Source organism: Pteronotus mesoamericanus, unplaced genomic scaffold, assembly GCF_021234165.1.
Source record: "Pteronotus mesoamericanus isolate MK-2021 breed Mesoamerican mustached bat unplaced genomic scaffold, CSHL_Meso_final contig_291, whole genome shotgun sequence".
NCBI classification, from domain to species: Eukaryota; Metazoa; Chordata; class Mammalia; order Chiroptera; family Mormoopidae; genus Pteronotus; species Pteronotus mesoamericanus.
The window spans coordinates 5894149-5913510 of record NW_026555124.1 but is presented as its reverse complement, the minus strand read 5'-3'; the positions used below and the strand labels follow the sequence as shown (position 1 = coordinate 5913510).

General features: G+C 38.0%; 2 protein-coding genes across 2 annotated transcripts; both read left to right on the top strand.

The window, feature by feature from the left end:
* The first annotated feature begins 1385 nt into the window (after positions 1 to 1385).
* LOC129072020 (eukaryotic translation initiation factor 1A, X-chromosomal-like) lies at positions 1386 to 1835 on the top strand. Its single transcript, XM_054575396.1, has 2 exons — positions 1386 to 1589; positions 1641 to 1835. The coding sequence occupies exons 1-2, from the start codon at positions 1386 to 1388 to the stop codon at positions 1833 to 1835; spliced, it is 399 nt and encodes a 132-aa protein (XP_054431371.1).
* Positions 1836 to 14319: 12484 nt separating this feature from the next.
* Positions 14320 to 14781, top strand: LOC129072019 (ubiquitin-conjugating enzyme E2 N-like; the record flags this gene model as incomplete). The annotated part of the gene is made up of 1 exon (XM_054575395.1): positions 14320 to 14781. A coding segment is annotated over one exon (462 nt), but the record flags the coding sequence as incomplete, so codon positions are not given.
* Between the last annotated feature and the right edge of the window lie 4581 nt (positions 14782 to 19362).

The window sequence follows — 19362 nt, the reverse complement described above, 5'->3', positions numbered from 1 at the left end:
TTTATTTTAGAGAAATTGATATCTCACTTATATTAGGACAAATACAATAAGATAGGACTCTTTGTTACAATGACAGAGATTTAATACAAGTCAGCTTAAGAAAAATAGGGGATTTATTGTCTCATTCATCCAGATGCTGATCTCATGGTTGACTTGATTCAAGAATTCAACTGATGTCAGAGAATGTTCTATTCTTATTCTATTGTGGACAGGCTTTTTTTTTTTTTTTTTTTTTTTTTTTAAGAAAACATGGGTGCAAGCAGCTCTAGGCTTATGTAATTTCTGTTCTGGAGGCCTCCTTAATTTAATTCTGAATTTATCAGAGCTTATTTTATTGCCATGATAGAAACCCAGTTTCAGCTGACTTAAGCAAAAATGTAAATATATTGGCTCAAGAAACTGAAAAGTCTAGGAAAGAGTGCCTGCTTTCAGGAACAGTTAGATCTAGGTGCTCAAACCATGTCAGCAGAACTTGATTTTTATCTTGTGGCTAGCTCTCCTCCTTGTTATCCTTATTCTCGGGCCAGCTTTCTCTACCAGTTGGCAAAATGGTTCCTGGCAGCCCAGACTTAAAAATGACCCAGAAGTCTAATGAGCCTCTAAGGAAGTACCTCATTCTGATGGTTCCTCTAAGGAAGACTTTGGCTGGCCTGGCTTAGATACTGTGTTCATCCCTGAGCCAAGCATTGTAGCAGGAGTATCCACGGAAGTCTGGAGTTTATCAGCGCCCGTCTTCCTTGGTGGGCCCTGAACTGTAATTTTTTCTCTAGCCAGTACCATGCAGTTGCCAAAAGCTCTGCTTATCTTTTTAGCAGATGATTGCTGCTTGGTTTCTTGCCCTCTCACTGTCGCACTTAAAGACTTGGTAAATGTCCTAAGGGCACTCGCTACACGAACTGTAGGGCTCCTGAAGCGCTGGCTGCGTTTGTTTCCTCCAACTTTTGTTTCCCCGGACCCGTGGGACTGCTGAGAGGTCTCCTCTGCCTTACCTACTACAAGTTAGCAGGAGGTTTTGTGGATTTTCTTTTCTCCTTGAAGGGTTAGTCATGGTCGTCAGCTGAGAGAGTAAAGGACAAAAAAGAAGTGAATGAGTTGCGGTGATGAGGCATAATGAAATAACCCTTAAAGAAGACTTGCTTCGGGTTAGCTTATAACAGACCAGACAACGATCAAAACTGGCCAGAGCTGTGACGCCAGCGGCAGCGACGCCATTTGCTTATCCAGGAGCGTGGGCGCCTACGCATCACCCTAGAACTCAGTCACAGTGGTGTCCCCACGCACGAGATCTGCAATTGCGTCGTCTCATGGGTCCCTTTGCAGGCGTCACCGTTGCGCAGGAACCACTGGATGAGAGTGGGAAATGCCAGGAAGCCATCGGCACAGCCATGCCCAAGAATAAGGGTAAAGGAGGTAAAAACAGGCGGAGAGGTAAGAATGAGAATGAATCTGAAAAAAGAGAATTAGTCTTTAAAGAAGATGGACAAGAGTATGCTCAGGTCATCAAAATGTTGGGAAATGGACGGCTAGAAGCAATGTGCTTTGATGGTGTGAAGAGGTTATGCCATATCAGAGGAAAGTTGAGAAAAAAGGTTTGGATAAATACCTCAGACATTATATTGGTTGGTCTGCGAGACTATCAGGATAACAAAGCTGATGTGATTTTAAAGTACAATGCAGACGAAGCTAGAAGTCTGAAGGCATATGGCGAGCTTCCAGAACATGCTAAAATCAATGAAACAGATACATTTGGTCCTGGGGATGATGAAATCCAATTTGATGATATTGGAGATGATGATGAAGACATTGATGATCTTGTTGAAGCACTGAAATTGTAATATCCTTCAAACGCCTTATTAAAATGGAGACCTATTATCAATATCTAAATTGAACTTTAAGTTTCTGAGTATTATTCTACAGTTTGGGTTTTGGCCATCACCTGTTAAGAAGACCAAAACTTCACAAGAACACTGTTTCTAAGGCATATCAATTTATTTTCATTATTTTAAAGTATTTATATATATTTTTTAAGTATATTTTATTGATCATGCTATTACAGTGTCCCCAATTTTCCCCCTCTGCCCCCCTCTGCCAGGTACCTCCTTCCCTCCAGCACTCCCCCCCATCAGTTCATGTCCATGGATCATGCATATAAGTTCTTTAGCATCTCCATTTCTTGTGCTGTACTTAACATCCCGTGTCCATTTTGTACCTACAAATTATGCTTCTTAATCCCTGACCTTTTCTCCCCTTTCCCCCTTCCTCCTCTCCACTGATAACCCTCCCTGTGGTCTCCATTTCTATGATTCTGTTCCTGTTCTAGTCATTTGCTTTGTTTTTGTTTTTTTAGATTCAGTTGTTGATAGCAGTGAGTTTGTTGTTATTTTACCATTCATAGTTTTAATTTTCTTTTTCTTAAATAAGTCTCTTTAACATTTCATATAATAGGGCTTAGTGATGATGAACTCCTAATTTAGCTTTACCTTGTCTGGGAAGCACTTTCTCTGCCCTTCCATTCTAAATGATAGCTTTGCTGGATAGAGTAATCTGGGATGTAGGTCCTTGCTTTTCATCTCTTTGAATACCTTTTGCCAGCCCCTTCTTGCCTGCAAAGTTTCTTTTGAGAAATCAGGTGATAGTCTTATGGGAACTCCTTTGTAGGTAACTCTCTGTCTTTCTCTTGCCACTTCTAAGATTCTCTTTTTATCTTTAACCTTTGGTATTTTAATTATGATGTGTCTTGGTGTAGTCCTCTTTGGGTCCACCTTGTTTGGGATTCCCTGTGCTTCCTGTACTTGTGTATCTATTTTCTTCATCAAATTAGGGAAGTTTTCTCAATTATTTTTTCAAATAAGTTTTCAATTTCTTGCTCTCCCTCTTCTCCTTCTGGCATCCTTGTGATTCAGATGTTGGCCCTTACAGAGATGTCCCAGAGTCTTCTTATTCTCTCCTCATTTTTTTGAATTCTTGTCCCTTTATTCTGCACTAGTTGACTGTTTATTTCTACCTATGTTCCAAATTGTTGATTTGAACGCTGCCTTCCTTCCCTTCACTGTTGGTTCCCTATGGATTTTTCTTTATTTCACTTAGTGTAGCCTTCATTTCTTCCTTATGTGTTTGCTGTACTCAGTGAGTTCCCTGAGCATCCACATCACCAGTGTTTTGAACTCTGCATCTGATAGGCTAGCTATCTCCATTTTGCTTAGTTCTTTTTCTGGGGTTTTGACCTGTTCTTTCATTTGGGCCATATTTCTTTGTCTCCTCAATTTGGCAGCCTCCCTGTGTTTGTTTCTGTATATTAGGTAGAGCTGCTTTAACTCCCTGTCTTGGTGTACCTGTTACATTGTAAGGGGTGGAGCCTTAGGTATCGCCGGGGGTGGGGGAACCGTCTTCATTGCTTTGTGGTATATGTGGCAGAAGGGTTAGAAAAGGAACAATGCCATTTATTTGGCTCTCGCCTGTTTCCAGTCACCCCATTTCCCAAATGTGACTAGTGCCCTTCTAGCTGCTGCTCTATTGCTGAATACCAGAGTCGATGTGTTCGCATATGATCTAGGATCATGTGTGTCCTTTAAGTAGTTGAAGGTGTCCTGAGAGGCTGGCAGTTTCTTCTGCCACCCCAACCCCCACTGATTTTTATAGGCAGAAGTTATGAGGCTTTATTTTCCTGATGCTGGCACCCTGACTCACTCCCCAGGTGTCCCTTCTGGTTTTTATCCACCTCACATGAATGTGGGACTGCCTGTTCCACCAGCTGCCGCCACCGCCACACCACATCCTGTCTACTCTGGCTCCCCATCTCTGTCCCTCCTACCCACCTGGATGAATGTTTATTCTTTAAATCTATGCTGGCTGGTGTGGTTCAGTGGATTGAACACTGGCCTGTGAGCCAAAGGGTCGCAGGTTCAATTCCCAGTCAGGGCACATGCCTGGGTTGCAGTCCAGGTCCCCAGTTGGGGATACCTGAGAGACAACCACACATTAATATTTCTCTCCCTCTTTTTTTCCCTCCCTCTCCTCTCTCTAAAAATAAATAAATAAAATCTTTAAAAAAAAATAAATCTTTGGTTGTCAGGCTTCCATACAGTTCTATTTTCTGGCACTTCTGGTTGTTTTTGTTTTGAAGTTAGTTGTGATCCTCCTTACTGTTTGAGGAGGTAGAGCTTGACTATCTGTGCCTCCATCTTGGCCAGACTATTTGTTATATTTCTTTAAGTGAAATTTTAACACTTTGTAGAAGACCACAGCATCTGTTAAAACAATATAAAGAAGAGAGGGGAGAGGGAATGAATAAAAGAAGTGTTTTCCAATTAATGGATATTTTGAATAAATTATTTTATCACCATGGTCTGTAATAAACCCTAGTTCCAATTAATTTTTTTCTCAGCCTTTCTGTATGTTCCAGTTACCTAGATGTTCTCTGTGATTTTTGATAAAATTTAAGATAGAAATCTACATTTGAAGTTAAGAAAAGGTGCTGTTTTCATATTTCTGTAATTGTATTTTTATACTATGTTTGATAACATTCTTTACATAATTTTATTTTGTCATCATCATAAAAATGTATCTCCAAAGTGCAGATTTTAGAACATGGGATTGAGTAGCGATTTTGAATTTATAAGATGAATAGCTTCAAAAATTCAATGCTAGGTAATACCTGATTGATTCAACATTGGAAGTGCTGATATGCTAGTTGACAGTGTTTGTTACTTAATGTGTATAAACTCTCTTAAACAAGGCAACTGTTAATGGCAAAATAAGTAGAATACTTTTTACTATACAAAAGACGTTGTGTTAACATATGTCATTTTATTGTCAAAACTCCATATACATTTGTAACCTATAGTTTTGGGCTTTATGAACAATTAGATTACAATGTAAAAATGAAAGACTATTTTCATAGTAAACTGGTGTAAGGAAAAAGAAGGAACCAAAGCTAAAAAACATAATAAAATGTCACACTGAGTATATTTTGGCCTTATTTTTTGTACTGGTACATTTTATTGTGTGTATGAATTTTTTTGTGTGTATTTTACTAGGGATTTGCACTCTAACCTTTCTTTTTAATGTTCATTTGTTTTGAAAGTTATCAACTATAGTAAGATGAAATTATAAGTGGGGCTAGTCAAACACTAGCCACAATTAAATCTTACACAACTTTAATAGAAAAGATTCATCAAGTAGTTTTTGAAACATCACATTTTTTTCCCCAGAGGGTTCTCTTTTCCCCACAGAGAAAATTAATGTGAAGGGAATACATATTTACCTGGTTTTAATAATATATATAACAAATATAAAGGAGAATAAATCTTCATATGGTTTCATCTCACATTGCTATAATTTTACTTCCTAACTGAAAACTCTAGAGCTAAAAATCTCAGGCCGGAATATGTACATAATTAATTCTAAGAATAAGAAATAAATGTGCACAAATGTGTGTGTGGGGGAAACTGGATGAAACCAAACTAAATCAAAACTCCAGGTATTTGAAGACATTAGAAAGGAGCTAAAGTATCCAGGACTTGATGTGCCAAGATTCGGGAGAAAAGGGAAATGAACTGAAGTGAGTTGAACATCATGTGCTTATTTGTGCCTCCACTCAAGAAATTTTCTGACTTACAGCAGGGGACAGAGAGCCTGAGCACTTTTCACTGCCTTCCACTGTCCTCAGAACTGAGACCGGACTCTTTACCAGGGCTTATGTGTAAGTCTGGCACATAAGTTTCTTCTTGCCTGGACTGATAGCCACTTTAATAACACCTTTCCCCTTTTTAAGAATTGTTCAGCCACACTGGTCTTCTTTCAACTCCTCCTGTTTCAGGAGCTCAGGCATTTTCTATGGAGTTCTCTCTGCCTGAATTAAATTCTCCCACCTTTCTTCCTGGCCCATTCCTATACATCTTTCAGATATTACTTCCTCAGAGACCTTTTGTGACAATATCTCTGTGCCCTATCCCACCATGTCTCTAAATTAGACATCACCATCTCTTCAGTACCTACACATAACGCACAGTAAGCACTCAAAGGATATTTATTGAATGAGTGAGTGAAAGGCTGCTTGAAGGTAGAGTGGAAAGAAGTAGGAATTTTACCTGGGTGACCTTGGGCAATCCTATGTTCGGAGGCAATTTCCTTGTCTCTAAAATAGAGATAGTGCCTGCTCTACTTAGTTCACAGGGTTACTATAGACTTCAAATGGGAGCTGGTATACAAAAGTGTCTTAATAAGTGTAAAATGCTACTGGAGATGTAAGTTAGTATACTACTCACTAACTCAAGAAGAAACCACATATATTCAATCAGCAAAATATGTGGTAAGTCCTGATTTAGTGACACTTTATTACACTCATTATTGTCAACCTTTTTAAGGTGAGATTTTATAAATGGTAGTGAAAAGTAAATAATTCTAGATGAAATCTTTCCATAATCCAAAGTTTTATTTAGCCAGATAATCTTTTTATTTATATAATATCTCTAAAACACATGACCTTTAAAGAAGGCTAATTTTATGATGTAGGTAACTATTCTGTAACCAATAATTCCTATTATATAGCACGAGTTCAATCAACATTTGCTGAATGAATTTTATTGTGTTGCATTTCCTATACCATCCTTATTTAATAGTAAGTGAGGGTCAAATAACTTCATATTTAAGTGATTTGTTGAGTGAAGAGCCCTAACACTTAAACCACTTATCATTTAAGGGGTTAGCATGTGCCTAAAAGTACATGTATTTTTGAAGTATGATACTGAAATAAGAGAAAATGTAGGTGGTACTAACAATGTTCCTGGAAAATTGGAGTAGTGAGCATATTCACATGACCGGCCTTACCTTGGATAGTTGGTAGGTGGCAGCAACGGGCCAGAAATTATGGTTCATTTAAACAGGGCATTGGGAGGGTTATTTTGAATGTTATTTCATTAATTTTTTTCAAAATAAAACATTACAGCTGCAAAGCAAGTACACAAAAATAAAAAAGCAGGATGTAACTGATTTACAGAATATGTTACCTAAGCTTTCATGATACAATCTCTTGACAAAAACGTGTATCAAAACTCTAGGTTTAGTTTTATCATTATTCTTAGCTTGCTTTTTTTTCTTATAATCTTCATTTCTTCTCTTTGTAAGCACTGAAAATTTTATTGTTCCTTTATTGACAGCAGGGGATGGGATATTTGAACTTTCATTGTGCTTAAATTTTGGTTTACTCTGATTGTGAAGATTTTACCCCAAGGCATTGCATTGGCCAAGCTTGAGTTACAGAAAAAATAGTTCATTCTAGGCAGTTTAAACAGAAATGGATTTACCATAGGGTATTAAATGGCTTATGGAGTTGTTGAGTCTCTGGGTCAGTGGTTCTCAACTTTAGCTTCATATCACAGGCATCTGGGTTGCTTTCAAGAATATTCATTCTGGGATTCACATAGTGAATCAGAACTTTTGGGCGTGCGTACGTGTAGAGTTAATAAGCTCCCCTAGTGATTCCAACGTGCAGCCAGAGTTGAGGCTAACGTTTCAGGATCAAATCTTTCTGCCGAACTGGGCCACAAAGAGAGCTACTGATTCTTCAGCAATCAGAATGTGCTGAATTGGGAAGCTGCTGGTTTAAAATTATGCCACCATCCGGAAGCTGCCATGGTCTGGAAACTGCCACTTCCAGGAAGTTGCCACTCCAGAACCCATCACAACTGCCGGTATTAACATACTAACTAATAAAACAACGTCTTGCACCCTGCCTCTTGGTGTCCAAGAAGCTACATTCATGGTTACCTCAGCAAACAATGCCCAGAAAAATGAAGCTCCACCATAACTGTGCAATCATAGAACGAGCAGCAGATAATTCTGCCTGACTCACACTCTTCCCCTACATATAACGTGGTCCTTCTGATGGCAGAATCTCTCTCACATAATGAATCCTAATCGCAGGAATGTCTGGGGTATACAGCTTTAAACTTTCCAACTCTGAGAACAGGAAAGCAAGCTAGAAAGAGATTTGTATTGATGTTTTATAGTTTATGCCAATCCAGTGTTCCAACAAAGCCATCATGAAATTGATGAATTGTTTGTTTGTTTTCTTCCTTATTTTTCAGGGACCAGTGATTGAGCTGAAAGTCTGTTCCCATCCTTTATAAACCCTTAGACTCAAGAACCAATCAATCTTTTCACTTCACCCTCCCCTTTCAGGAGTCACTTTGGTTAAATTCAGTTAATTTTGAATGATTTAATTTTATTTCATTCTCCTGCTTCTACTTTGGCCGCTATCTCTCAGGTACTCTGCAAGTTGATTTCTTAATGGGATTTAAGAGATTTTTTTTTACAAAATAGTTACCAATTATCCAATACTTAAGGGATCACTCTGCAAGGTTAAAAAAAAATCACTAAAGAATTATAAATGTTTTCTTCTTTTTTTTAATACTCAGCAGAAATTTGACAGGAGGTAGGGAAACTTGCATTACTGTCAACGTAGCAAAGTTGCTTCTTTAATATTAGTTGGTGTAATTCAGGGTGACACATTAAAAGGCAATGGGAAAAAATTCTGGTGACTGAAAAACTTTTTCATTCTATTGAGATATGACACATAGCACTGTATAAGCTTAAGGTATATTGCATAATGACTTGTTTTACATATACTGAAAAATGGTTACCACAATAAATTTAGTTAACATCTATCATCACATGTAGTTACAGAGAATAGAGGAAGTCTTTTAGAGACAGGAGGACCCTCGATGTCACACTAGCCCAGATCTGAGGGTAACTGTGGTCTGTGCCTTTCAGGGATTAAGAGAGAGTGTATGTGTCTGTGTGTCTGCGTACTAAGGAGGAATCAAAGTGATGTTTTCCCCAGAGAGGCTTCTTAATTCCATAAGAAAAGCAAATCTGAGACTAGCTGAAGACTGCGCTTGGGGATATTAGGAAGAGAAGGGCTTCTATTGACTACTTTTTGTCTGAGTTGGTGCTTGTCCCTTTCTCCCCTTCCCTATCTTGATGCTATAGCTCAGAGCCTGGGTGCACTCTGTTCAAAACATAGCATGGCCATCTTCTGCCTCTATGATGTGTCCCAGCAGCGGTATCTCTGATTGCCCCCTCTTCATCTAAAGTTTAACCTTGTCTTGCTCAAGGCTTATAGATGCATATTTCATATTTTCTTTTTTTAAGGTTATTTATTTATTTATTTTTAGAGAGAGGGGAAGGGAGGGAGAAAGAGAGGGAGAGAAACCCAGCCCGCAACCCAGTCATGTGCCCTGACTGGGAATCCAGCCAGCGACCTTTCAGTTTGCAGGTCAGCATTCAATCCACTGAACCTCACCAACCAGAGCTATTTCATGTTTTTTAAAGCACTCAGTACTAAGCATATTTCCCCCTACTGTTTCCTCACTTCTAGAGTATGGTATATTCTAGATTTATTGATGATAGCCATTCTGACTGGTGTGAGGAGATATCTCATTGTGGTTTTAATTTGCATTTGTCTGATGATTAGTGACATCGGGTATCTTTTCATGTCTATTGGCCACTCGTACGTCTTCTTTGGAGAAGTATCTATTCAGGTCCTTTGTCCAGTTTTAAATTAGATCATTTGCTTTTTTTGTGTGTTGAGTTTTATAAGTTCTTTATAAATTTTAGATATTAACCCCTTATCAGATGTATTGGTGAATATGTTCTCCCATTCACTGGGTTCTCTTTTCATTGTTTTTTAATGGTTTCCTTTGCTGTGCAGAAACATTTTAGTTTGATGTCAAAAACTTTTTAGCTTGATGTAGTCCTATTTGTTTGTTTTTTCTTTTGTTTCCTTTGCCTGAGGAGATGTATTAGAAAAAATGTTGCTATGAACAATGTCTGAGATTTTACGGCCTATGTTTTCCTCTAGATTTTTTATGGTTTAAAGTCTAACATTTAAGTCTTTACTCCATTTTGAATTTATTCTTCTGTGTGACATAAGGAGGTGGTCTAATTTCATTTTTCTGCATGCATCTGTCCAATTTTTCTACCACCATTTATTGAATAAACTACCTTTAGCCCACTGTATTGGATATATACTTGCTTCCTCTGTAAAATATTAATTGATTATAAATGTGTGGGTTTATTTCTGAGCTCTTTATTCTGTTCCATTGATTTGTGTGTTTGTTTTTATGCCAGTACCATGCTGTTTTGATTACTATGGCCTTATAGTATACTTTGATATTAGGTAGTGTGATTCCCCAATTTTGTTCCTCTTTTTCAGGATTGCTGTAGCTTGTGGGGCCTTTTGTGGTTCCATATAAATTTTTGAAACATTTGATCTTGTTCTGTGAAATACATCATTGGAATCTTGATAGGAAGTACATTGAATTTATAGATTGCTTTGGATGATATGGACATTTTAATGATGCTAATTCTTCCTCTCCATGACCATAGTATGTGCTTCCACTTACTTGTATCTTCTTCAGTGTCATAATTTTCTGAGTACAGGTTTTCTACCTCCTCGGTTAGATTTATTCCTGGGTATTTTATTCTTTTTGAAGCAATTATGAATGGGGTTGTTTTCTTAATTTCCTTTTCTGTTAGTTCGTTATTGGCATATAAAAATGTAACTGATTTCTGAATATTAATTTTGTATCCTTTACTAAATTCATTTATCAGTTCTAGTAGTTTGTTGGTGGAATATTTAGGGTTCTCTATACACAGTATCATGTCATCTGCAAAAAATGAGTTTTATTTCTTCCTTTCCAATTTGGATGCCTTTTATTTCTTTTTCTTGTCTAGTTGTTATGGCTAGGACTTCCAGTACTATGTTAAATAAGAGAGGTAAAAGCAGACATCCCTGTCTTGTTCCCAATCTTAAAGGGAGCACTTGTAGTTTTTGCCCATTGAATATCAGGCTGGCAGTTGGCTTGTCTTATACAGCTTTTTATTATGTTTAGGTATATTCCCACTCTGCTGAGAGTTTTTATAAGTCCATGCTGGATTTTATCAAATGCTTTCTCTGCATCTATGACGTAATATGATTATGTGATTATTATCATTCATTTTGTTTAGGCGGTATATCACATTTATTGATTTGTGAATGCTTTCCCAAACTTGCATACCTGGGATAAATCTTACTTGATCATACTATATGATCTTTTTGATGTATTGCTGTATTCGGTTTGCTAATAATTTGTTGAGAATTTTAGTATCTATGTTAATCAGGGATTTTGGCCTATAATTTTCTTTTTCTTTTGTAGTGTCTTATCTAGTTTGGAATTAGGATAATGCTGTCCTTGTAAAAAGAACAAACAAAGCCCAAAGTGAAGAGTGTACTATGATTTTAACTACTTAAAAATATATATGAAGAGTACTAAGAGAGGCGATATGGCGGAGGAGTGAATGGAAGTTACACTGACCTCCTCCCAGGACCCTCCTCCCAATCTGAATTACAACTAAATTGTGAAGAAATCACCCAGAACAAACAACTGAACAACAGTGAGAGAGAAGCCTTATAACTTTGGAAAGACAGAAGAATCAGCTTTAGCATAACCTAACTGGTAAGGAGTGTGGTGGAGACTTGAGAAGGCTGGTTGGGAACCCACGGGCTGCAGTACCAAAGGGATATTTAAATGGCCAGTTGGATCGCCCTGAGGAGAGTGGGGTTTACGCCTTAAGTGAGGATCCCCAGCTGACAGCACCAGAGCCAAAAAAGTACACAGGTAACAACCAGCTGCGAAAAGTGGTAGGGTTGTTCTCTGCCAAAGATGGGCAGCTGGAGATGCAAAGATCTGTTTAAAGGGCCGGCGCATACATTTTTATTTGCAGCCACTTACCTTGGGCTCCAGAAAAGGTGGGGGCAGAGTGGGATAGAGACACCTGAGGAGAGACTGGGGAAGGCAGCTTTGGGGAGAGAACTGAGGGAATAACTGGTGGGATCCAAGTGCTGAGTCATCCCCCACATGGAAGCAGTCATCTTGCTCAGGCAGACCACACCCTTGAGTGGCAGCAGAGTGAGAGGAAACAATAGCCCTGCCCCCAGGAGGGACTCTGCTCTGGCCCTGTAGTGCTTAGGCCTGACTGCTGAATACAGAGTGGCAGCCACAGATGGTAGATCTCTGGATAAAGGGGGTGCAGAATAAACTAGAGACACTGGAGGGGACACTGGAGATGGAGGTTTGGGGGAGAGAACTGAGAAAGTAAGTAGCTGGCAGGATCCTGGTGCTGACTCCTCCCTCATACAGCAGCAGCCATCTGGCTCAGGTAGACCACTCCCCAGAGTGGTAGCGGCATGAGAGGAAACAATAGCCCTGTCCTATGTTGTCTCAGCCTGACTGCTGAGTGCAGAGTGACTAGATGAACAACTGAAGGAGACAGCCACAGGCAGTAGATTCCTGGAATTCTCAAACAGATGTGGTCAACATCTGACATCGTCAGAGGCAGATCCTTAAAGAAAAAAACAGCAAGAGACAGCATAAAAGGCATTCAAAGAGCAGCAAGTTTAGGAGATCAAGGAGACTGCACCACTGAATCTCATAGGTCTCCTACAATGTAAGTTCATACCACAAAGTCAGAAAGTCAAGACAGAGCAACTTAAGAAGCAGAATCCAAAAAAAAAAAAAAGAGCCTCACAAATAATGGGAAGAAAAAGAAACAACCCCCAATCAAAGGGAAAGGAAGAATCCCCAGAAAGAGAACAAATTGAAATAGAGGGAAGTAATCTATCAGATATTGAGTTCAAAACAACGGTTCTAAGGAAGCTCAATGAGCTCAGTGAGGTCAAGGAGAATTATCAAAAACTACAGGGAAACTTATGAGGAACTTACTGCAAAATATATCAGCATGAAAAAGGATATAGAAACTATCAACAAAAGGCAAGTGGAAATGAAGAATATAATTTCTGAATTGAAAAGCACAGTAGAAAGAATCAAAATCAGGCTAGATGAAGCAGAGGATTGAATCAGCAAGCTGGAGAATAAGTTAGAAAAAAGCTCCTTGAAAGAGCAAGAAAATGAAAAAAGACTCAAAAAGAATGAAGAGGTCTTTAGGGAAATGCAGGACAACCTGAAATGTAATAATATGCATATAATAGGGATACCAGAAGGAGAAGAAGAGGAAGAAAGGATAGAGAACCTGCTTGAAAAAATAATGATGGAAAACTTCCCTAATTGGAGGAGAGAAAAAGTCACACAAGTCCAGGAAGCACAGAGGGTCCCATTCAAGAGGAACCCAATGAGGCCCACTCCAAGACATATCATCATTAAAATGGCAAATATCAAAGACAAACAGAGAATCCTAAAGGAAGCAAGAGAGAAAGAGGTAGTAACATATAAGGGAGCCCCGATATAGCTAGCATTTGACTTCTCAACAGAAACACTGCAAGCCAAAGAGAATGGCAAGAAATATTCCAAGTAATGAAAAGCAAAGGCCTATAACCAAGACTACTCTACCCAGCAATGCTCTCAATTAAAACTCTAGGCAAAATAAGGAGTTTCCCAGACAAAAGAAGGTTAAAAGAATATACCTCCACCAAACCAGCTCTGCAAGATATGCTAAAAGGAATTCTTTAAGAAGTTGAAGAAAAAGAGTGAGAAAGAGAGGAACACAGGTACAAAGGGAAGTACCTAGCAATAATAACTTTAAATGTAAATGGATTAAATGCTCCAATAAAAAAACACAGGGTAGTTGAATGGATTAGAAAATGTGACCCAACACATATTCTGCCTACAAGAGACCCACCTCAGAACACAGGATCTATACAGACTGAAAGTAAAGGGATGGAAAAAATTCCATGAAAATGGACAGGAAAATAAAGTCAGGGTAGCAATACTTATATCAGACAAAATAGGTTTCAAAACAAAGGCCATAACAAGAGACACAGAAGGACACTTTATAATAATACTCAAAGGAAGAATCCATCCAGAAGACATAAACATTGTAAACCTACATGCACCCAACATAGGAGTACCCAAATATATAAAGAAAATCTTGGAGAACCTCAAGAAAGATATAGACAGCAACACAGTGATAGTAGGGGATTTTAACATCCCACTGTCAAAAATGGATAGATCTTCCCAGCAAAACATCAACAAGGATACTTTGGAACTGAATGACACATTAGGTCAAATGGACTTAACTGATATATATATATCAGTTATACATATAACCTTTCATCCCAAAGAAGGAAAGACACATTCTTTTCAGATGCACATGGAACACTTTCAAAGATAGACCACATGATAGGACACAAAACAAGCCTCAACAAATTCAGGAAAATTGAAATCATAACAAGCATTTTCTTGGACCACAAGGGCTTGAAACTACAAACCGACCTCAAGGAAAAAATTCAGGACTAGACCGGAGGCCGAACTTGGGATCTGACAAGATGGCCGTGCTGCCCGCAGGATTATCAAGGAAACCCAGCGTTTGCTGGCAGAACCAGTTCCTGGCATTAAAGCGGAACCAGATGAGAGCAACACCCGTTATTTTCATGTGGTCATTGCTGGCCCCCAGGATTCCCCCTTTGAGGGAGGGACTTTTAAACTTGAACTATTTCTTCCAGAAGAATACCTGATGGCAGCACCTAAAGTACGTTTCATGGCTAAAATTTATCATCCTAATGTAGAAAAGTTGGGAAGAATAAGTTTAGATATTTTGAAAGATAAGTGGTCCCCAGCACTGCAGATCCGCACAGTTCTGCTATCGATCCAGGCTTTGTTAAGTGCTCCCAATCCTGACGATCCGTTAGCAAATGATGTAGCGGAGCAGTGGAAGACGAACGAAGCCCAAGCCATAGAAACAGCTAGAACATGGACTAGGCTATACGCCATGAATAATATTTAAATCAATCTGATCAAGTGTGTTTCACTTCTCCTGTTCTGCCAAGACTTCTTCCTTTTTTGTTTGCATTTAATGGACACAGTCTTAGAAACATTACAGAATAAAAGCCCAACATCTTCAGTCCTTTGGTGATTAAATGCATATTAGCAAATCTATGTCTTGTACTGATTCACTGTTATAAAGCATGAGCAGAGGCTAGAAGTATTATCTGGATTGTTGTGAAACGTTTAAAAGCAGTGGCCCCTCTCTGCTTTTATTCATTTCCCCCATCATGATTTAAGTATAAAGCACTGTGAATGAAGGTAGTTATCAGGGTTTGCTGCAGGAGTATGGGTGTTTTTCTTTATTTTTTTTGAGGGGGGAAGTAGTTTTAAATTTATGGGCTCCTTTCCCCCTTTTTATGGTGATTTAATTGCATTGGTTAAAAGCAGCTAACCAGTTCTTTAGAATATGCTCTCTAGCCAAGTCTAACTTTATTTAGACGCTGTAGATGGACAAGCTTGATTGTTTTGAACCAAAATGGGAACATTAAATATTACGGTCCTCACTAATAACATTGTGACTTTGCTGTCAAATGTAGAATCTTCCCTTCAAGAAAAAGCTTGTCACCATTTTGTATGGCTTGTCTGAAAACTTCTGTAAATCCTATGTTTTAGTAAAATATTTTTTGTTATTCTAAAAAAAAAAAAAAAGAAAAAAAGAAAAAACTCAAAACATTCAAATTCATGGAGACTGAATAGCATGCTATTAAACAATGAATGGGTCAATAATGAGACCAAAGAAGGAATCAAAAAGTTTCTGCAAACGAATGAAAGTGAACACACAACAGTCTAAAACCTATAGGACACTGTGAAGGCAGTCCTGAGAGGGAAGTTTATAGCAATGCAGGTCTACCTAAAACAGATAGAAACCTTTCAAATAAACAACCTAGCTCTACATCTTCAAGAACTGTAGAAACAACAACAAACAAAGCCTAGAGCAAGTAGAAAGAAGAAAAAAAAATCAAGATCAGAGCAGAATTGAATGACATAGAGACTAAAAGAACAATTAAAAGGATCAACAAATCCAGGAGCTGGTTCTTTGAAAAGGTAAACAAAATCTAACAAAATCGAAAAGCCTTTAGGCAGACTCAAAAAAAAAAAAAAAAAGAAAGAAAAAGAAAAAGGACTCAAATAAGTAATATTAGAAATGAAAGAGGAGAAATAACTGTTACCACAGAAATACAAAGGACTATAAGAAATTACTATGAACAATTATATGCCAAGAAATTTTAAAACCTGGGTGAAATGGACAAATTTCTAAAAAATATAACCTTCCAACGCTGAATGAAGAAGAAACAGAAAGCCTGAAAAGACCGATAACAGGTGGGGAAATTGAAGCAGTCATCAAAAAACCCTGGCACACAAAAGCCTGGGGCTGGACGGTTTCACAGGATAATTTTACAAAACATTTAAGGAAGAGCTAACCCCTGTCCTTTTCAGACTATTCCAAAAAATCCAAGAAGAGGGAAGACTCCCAAACTCTTTTTATGAGGCCAGCATCATCCTAATCCCCAAACCAGAGAAAGACACAACAAAGAAAGAAAACAACAGGCCAATATCACTGATGAACATGGACGCTAAAATCCTCAACAAAATATTGGTAAACCACATCCAGCAATAGATTAAAAAGATCATCCACCATGATCAAGTGGGATTCATCCCAGGTATGCAAGGATGGTTCAATATTTGCAAATCAATAACCATAATACATCACATAAACAAAAGGAAAGACAAAAAGCACATGATCATATCAATAGATGCAGAAAAAGCATTTATAAGGTATGACATCCATTTATGAAAAAAGCACTCAGCAAAGTGGGAGTAAAGGGGGCATACCTCAACATATTAAAGGACATATATGAAAAATCTACAGCCGACATCATACTCAACAGACAAAAACTAAAAGCTTTCCCACTAAGATCAGGAACAAGACAAGGTTGTCTGCTTTCACCACTTCTATTTGACATATTATTAGAAGTCCTAGGCACAGCAATCAGACAAGAAAAAGAAATAAAGGGCATCCACATTGGAAAGAAGGAAGTAAAACTGTCATTGTTTGCAGATGACATGATAGTATACATAGAAAACCATATAGACTCCACCAAAAAACTACTCAACCTAATAAGTGAATTTGGCAAAAACAGCAGGATACAAAGTGAGTATTCAGAAGTTGAAGGCATTTTGTACACCAACAATGAAATATCAGAATCAGAAATCAGGAAAAAAAATCCCATTTGCTATAGCAACAAGAAAAATAAAGTACCTAGGAATAAACTTAACCAAGGACATAAAAGACCTGTAACCAGAAAACAGCACAACACTGAAGAAAGATATTAAGGAAGACACAAATAAATGGAAGCATATACTGTGTTTATGGGTTGGAAGAATTAACATCATCAAAGTGTCTATACTACCCAAAGCAATTTATAGATTCAATATAATCCCTATTAAAATACCAATGACATATTTCACAGATATAGAACAAACATTTAAAAAATTTATATGGAACCATAAATGACCCAAAATAGCCAGAGCAATTTTGAGAAAGAAGAACAAAGTAGGAGGGATCACAATACCTGACATCAAACTATATTACAAGGCCACTGTAATCAAGATGGTCTGGTACTGGCATAAGAATAGACAGGTAGATCAATTGAACAGAATAGAGAGCCCAGAAATATACCCATGTTTCTACGATCAATTAATATTCGACAAAGGGGGAAGAAGCACAAAATGGAGTAAAAATAGCCCCTCAAAAAAATGGTGTTGGGAGAGCTGGACAGCTATATGCAAAAAAATGAAACTTGACCAGCAACTTACACCACACACAAAAATAAACTCAAGATGGATAAAAGATTTAAATATAAGTTGCGACACCATAAAAGTCCTAGAGGAGAACATAGGCAGGAAACTCTCAGATACTCTATGCAACAATATTTTCACCAATATGTCCCCTAGAGCAAGGGACATAAAGGAAAGAATAAACAAATGGGACTTTATCAAAATAAGAAGCTCTGCACGGCTAAAGAAATCATCAGCAAAATGAAAAGGGAACCAATCATATGAGAATATATATTTGCCAATCATACCTCAGACAAGGGTTTGATCTCCAAAATATATGAAGAACTCACATGACTCCACTCCAGGAAGATAAACAATCCAATTTAAAAATGGGCCAAGGACCTGAACAGACACTTCTCCAAAGAGGTCATACAATGGACCCAGAGACATGAAAGGATGGTCAGCATCACTAGCCATCAGAGAAATGCAGATTAAAACCACAATGAGATTCCACTTCACACGGGTCAGAATGGCCACCATAAACAAAATAATAAACAACAAGTGCTGGCGAGGTTGTGGAGAAAAGGGAACCCTATTGGTGCCCTGTTGGTTGGAATGCAGACTGGTGCAGTCATTGCGGAAAACGGTTTGGAATTTCATCAAAAAACTAAAAATGGTACTGCCTTTTGACCCAGTGATTCCACTGCTGGGATTATACCCTAAGAATCCCAAAATACAATTCAAAAGAACCTATGCACCCCAATGTTCACAGCAGCACAATTTTCAATAGCCAAGTACTGGAATCAACCTAACTACCCATCAGTAAATGAGTGGATCAAAAAACTATGGTACATTTACACAATGGAATACTATGCAGCAGAAAGAGCCAGCTACTACCCTTCACGACAGCATGGATGGAACTGGAAAGCATTATGCTAAGCAAAATAAGCCAGGGGGTGAAAGACAAATACCACATGATCTCACTTATAAATGGAAACTAATCAACAAAACAAACAAGCAAGCAAAATATAGCCAGCAACATTGAAAGAAAAAACAAACTGACAGTAATGAGCAGGGAGGAGAGAGGGGGGTAATGGTGAAAAGAAGGGGAAGGGTCAAGGAACATGTATGAAGGACACATGGACAAAGCCAAAGTGGGGAAGGACTGAGGATGGGAGGTGGGGGAGGGGTGAGGCAGAGAAAAGTGGTGGTGGGAAAATGGAGATGAATGTATTTAAAAAATAAAAAATTAAAATAAAATATTAAAAGACTAAAATTAAAAGGAGACACTGCTTTTATATTTCGAGAGAGAGAGAGAGAGAAAATTCACAAACAATAAAGGTTGTGTTAGGGTTATAAATAATTTTTCCTTCTATTTTCAAAAATTTCTCTAATTATAAATAGATGTTTCTCATTTAAAATTAGTTTAAATATTAGTAGCATTTGCATAAAATTTCTAAATTCTTAAAAATCACATATTGTTGGCAATCCATGCTTAAATGGTACATAATTTCTCTTTGATAATATACTGCTGTTGGCAGACACAGTCAATTTTTTAGGTAAGCAAATGTCAGATGTTGCTATAGCACTTCTAAAGTTATAATAAAGCTACATAATAATTGACAGGGTACTTTTGGGTAAATGTGGAGAAAAGTCAAAAATTGATTAAGCAAGGGAAAATGTCAATCTTTCCAGTCAGTGACAGGATTAGTGACAAGACCTCAATCCAATCTGAGATATTACTTCTTGGAAGGCACAGTGC

Bases quoted from the DNA above. Each gene is read 5' to 3' on its own strand.
- LOC129072020 (XM_054575396.1), top strand. From the start codon at position 1,386: ATGCCCAAGAATAAGGGTAAAGGAGGTAAAAACAGGCGGAGAGGTAAG. The intron at 1,590-1,640 runs GTTTGGATAAAT...CGAGACTATCAG, and splicing joins GAGGAAAGTTGAGAAAAAAG to GATAACAAAGCTGATGTGAT.